General features: G+C 54.8%; 1 protein-coding gene across 2 annotated transcripts in view; it reads right to left on the bottom strand.

The window, feature by feature from the left end:
- PNPLA7 (patatin like phospholipase domain containing 7) overlaps nucleotides 1-4,099 on the bottom strand; it is a 133,443-nt gene that overhangs the window by 12,041 nt on the left and 117,303 nt on the right. For both annotated transcript variants that reach the window (XM_031059253.1, XM_031059255.1), the window contains exons 30-31: nucleotides 3,696-3,844; nucleotides 1,263-1,415 (exon numbers count right to left, since the gene is read on the bottom strand). In XM_031059253.1, coding sequence (XP_030915113.1) covers nucleotides 1,263-1,415; nucleotides 3,696-3,844 — 302 coding nt within the window. The remainder of the gene's footprint in view (nucleotides 1-1,262; nucleotides 1,416-3,695; nucleotides 3,845-4,099) is intronic.

Genomic DNA, 4,099 nt, shown 5'->3' with positions numbered 1-4,099 from the left:
TATGTCAGCAGCACAATTCCCTGCACACCTGGAGCCAGCTCTGCCCCTGCTGGGCTCTGACACAAACACACACAACCCAGTGCCAGTGATGTGTGACCTGGCAGCACCACTTCAACACCCTGACACTGGTGCCACTTCCTGACCCTCTAAGGGGTGCAGAGGAATCGTGGATGATGTTTGATTCACAGAAGTGTTCAAATGTTCACAGAACCAGGTATTTTCACATTTTCCTCCATTTCCAGGATTCAAGGCCTCCCTGACAGATTTCTGCAAACCTTTCATGACACAACAAGCTCTAGGAGGAGGGGAAAGTGAGACAAACGCCAGCCCACAGCAATGCCAAACCCCAAAACTGCCCAGAGCAGCTCTCACCAAGCAGCTGAGCCCAAAATGCCTCGCCACAGAGCGAGACAACCCATCCCTTCACAGGTCATGACAGAATCAAGATTCCAAACTCAATTCCTGCTGCTAATCCAATCTCCCGGCCGGCCGGGATATCATTCCACAGCATTATTGAGTGTCAATTATTTACTCTGCCCACGCACTCCTCGCGCTCTGCACTGGCTGCAGCACTAATTAGCAGCATCAGGGCTGTGAGGGGCAGGGCAGGGAGGGGCAGGGGAGGGGGGGGGGCAGAGCAGTGAGGGGCAGAGCAGTGAGGGGCAGAGCAGTGAGGGGCAGAGCAGTGAGGGGCAGAGCAGTGAGGGGCAGAGCAGTGAGGGGCAGAGCAGTGAGGGGCAGAGCAGTGAGGGGCAGAGCAGTGAGGGGCAGAGCAGTGAGGGGCAGTGAGAGGCAGTGAGGGGCAGAGCAGTGAGGAGCAGAGCAGTGAGGGGCAGGGCTGTGAGAAGCAAGGTTGTGAGAAGCAGGGCACTGAGGAGCTGTGAGGGGCAGAGCCATGAGGGGCAGGGCCGTGAGGGGCAGAACTCTGAGGAGCAGAGCTGTGAGAAGCACGGCACTGAGGGGCAAGGCCGTGAGGAGCAGGGCAGTGAGAAGCAATGAGCAGCAGAGTGGTGAGGGGCAGGGCCGTGAGGAGCAGAGCAGTGAGGGGCAAAGCAGTGAGGGGCAGTGAGGAGCAGTGAGGGGCAGGGCTGGGAGGAGCACAGCTGGAAGGAGCAGGGCAGTGAAGGGCAGGGCAGTGAGGGGCAGTGAGGAGCAGAGCAGTGAGGAGGAGGGCTGTGAGGAACTGAGCCGTGAGGAGCAGGGCTGGGAGGAGCAGGGCCGTGAGGGGCAGGGCTGGGCCCTGGGTTGCCAGGGGCACTCACACATATCTCGTCGAACTTGCCGAAGTCGAGGGTGCCGTAGCGGTCGATGGGGGGCCGGATGTACTCGCAGTAATCGCTGTTCTTCACCATCTCCAGCTGCCGCACACAGCACACGTAGGCCAGCCGTGTCTGGATCTCGGCCATGTTCAGCACCTGCCCAGCACAAATCACAACTTCAGCTCCTCCAGGTGGGTTTCAGAACGTGCTCAGTGTGCTCAGCACGGGGGAGAAGTGAGCTGGTGTCTCAGGTTGGAAATGGGGCTGTGTATTCTGTCACCATCTGCCAGAGCTGGGGCAGTTCTCTGCTGTCCATGGGACAGTTTTTTCTTTATCTCTCCCACAGCCAATCTCCCTCCAGGAGATCTCTGCAGTCCATGGCCACTGAGTGTCCCTGCAGGGCTGATCCAATTCCAGCATCCCATGGGGAGATGCTGCGCCCAGGGGAGGAGCCAAGCATTCCTACCTGGATCCAATCTGAGCCTGGAGCAGCACAGCAGCCTTTGCCCCCTGCATTGCCAGAGGAGCAGCTTTCTGCTGCCCTGCATTGCCAGAGGGAGCCCAGGCCCATCTGCAGCAGCCCTGGAGCTGCAGAGGAAAACTCCCCCCTTGTGCAGGATCCCTGCTCCAGCAGCAGCACAGCTGGCACTGCAGGAGGGCTGAGCCCCCATGGGATGGGGCTGTGCCACCCCCTGACACACAGGGGGGCAGGGCATGGTCTGACTCTGGCAGGGGTTTGTTTTGTACTATTGCATTTGTATTTGTAATTTCCCTAGTACAGAACTGTTATTCCCGCTCCTATATCTTTGCCTGAGAGCCCCTTAATTTCAAGATTATAACAATTTAGAGGGAGGGGGTTTACATTTTCCATTTCAGGGGAGGCTCCTGCTTTCCTTAACAGACACCTGGCTTTTCAAACCAAGAGAGCTAGCACCTGGTGATGCCCTGGCACAGCAGAACCTCCAGCTGGGTCCCAGTGTGGGCAGGCAGGGAGGAGTGTCCATGGTCAGCACAGGAAGGGAATCGCCTTCCAACAAGCTTGAACCAGGACTTTCATTCCAGGATACAGTGAAATACATGTAGAACTTAGAGCTCTGTGCTGAGGTGATGGGCACAGTGATCCTCCAAGGCACAAATCAGTGATGCCCCATCCCTGCCAGTGTTCAAGGCCAGGCTGGACAGGGCTTGGAGCCTTGGGGTGGAACTGAATGAGCTTTAAGGTCCCTTCCAATCCAAGCCAGTCTGTAATTCCATGGTTCTCTGATCTGTCCAGTGCCAGGGCAGAGATTTTGCAGAATGGCTGAGGTGGACAAGGGACCCCTTGAGATCACCCAGTCCATCCCTCCTGCCCAGGCAGGGCCAGCTGGGGCAGCTTGTCCAAGGCCATCTCCTGCTGAGTTTTGACCATTTTCACAGATGGAAACTACCAGCCCTCTGTTTGGCCTGTGTTTCACCACAACCAATAAATAAAGAGTGTTTTTTGGTGTTCAGAAGGAATTCCATGTTTCCATGGTTGCCTACTGCCATTCAGGCAGTTGGAATATTTCACTGGGTACTACTGAGACCAATTCCAAGTATTGGAGAATGCAACTGGGAGGAAAGAATTAAAATCAATATTCACTTGGGGGACAGTAGCAGAGCCAGGTAATTTAGGAAATGCAGAATAAGGAAGAGAGTTGGCCTGAGCACATGCAACAAAAGGAAAATAATAAAATCATGCTCTGCAGACCCATGTTTATCAGTTGCACTTAATTACTGCTAAGTGCTAAAATCTCCCTAAATCAGCAGTTCAGAGACACAGGATAGAAAGTGAGCTGGACAGATTTACTGCTTTTATAGGTAAAATTAATAAATTCTGACTTTATCAGAAGGTATGCAGCTCCAGGAAAAGATTTCTTTGCTCTAAGAATTCTGCCAGCCCCTTCCCACATCACTGCCTTCCCTGTGGTATCAAGGCACTGCCCAGTACTTTGAACAAGAATTCAAATTTCAGGAGAAAAGGAGACTCAAGGGTGACCTTATCTCTACAGCTCCCTGAAAGGTGGTTGTGCTCAGGTTGGTCTCTTTCTCCAGCAGCACTGACACAACAAGAGCACACAGCCTCAAGCTGCACCAAGGGAAATTCAGATTGGACGTTAGGAAAAAATTTTTCACAGAAGGAGTGATAAAGTTCTGGAATGGCTGCTCAGGGAGGTGGTGGAGTCCCCATCCCTGGGTGTGTTTAACAAAGCCTGGATGTGGCACTGGGTGCCAGGGTTGAGTTGAGGTGTTGGGGCTGGGTTGGACTCAATGATCTTGAAAGTCTCTTCCAACCTGGTCATTCTGTGAAATCCAGCAAAACAACAAATCTGGCCCAGACTTGCTCCCTGAGTAACAGAGGGAATCTTCCCACTTCTCCCACTGCCCTGGAAAACCATTCCAGCCCAGCCCCAGTACCTTGACTTTCTCAGCCAGGGGGTTCCACCTCTTCCAGAGCAGCCACCAGCAGCTCAGGCAGTCGCCGTAGTTGGTCAGGTCGGTCTCGTCGCGGCTGCCCACGTCGATGGCGATCACCACCTTGGCCCCCATGGACCTGGCCACGTCAGCTGGGGACAGGAGGTGTCAGAGCCCCTGTGCCCTCCCTGCTGCCCCAGGTGCACATACAGATCTGCACAGCTCAGGTGTGGCACCTGAGATCGCACCCGCTGCGAGCGAGCAGCAGGACAGAAGTGCCCATGGGTGCCCATCCCTGCAGGGATCCAAAAGGTGCATGTGGTACCTGGGGATGTGGGTTAGTGCTGGGGAATGGCTGGCCTCAGCCTTAGAGGATCTGCAGCCTAGAAAACTCTCTGATTCCACAT

Source organism: Geospiza fortis, unplaced genomic scaffold (assembly GCF_000277835.1).
Source record: "Geospiza fortis unplaced genomic scaffold, GeoFor_1.0 scaffold85, whole genome shotgun sequence".
NCBI classification, from domain to species: domain Eukaryota; kingdom Metazoa; phylum Chordata; class Aves; order Passeriformes; family Thraupidae; genus Geospiza; species Geospiza fortis.
Note: the sequence above shows the minus strand (reverse complement) of the source record. Positions and strands in the feature narration are given on the sequence as shown.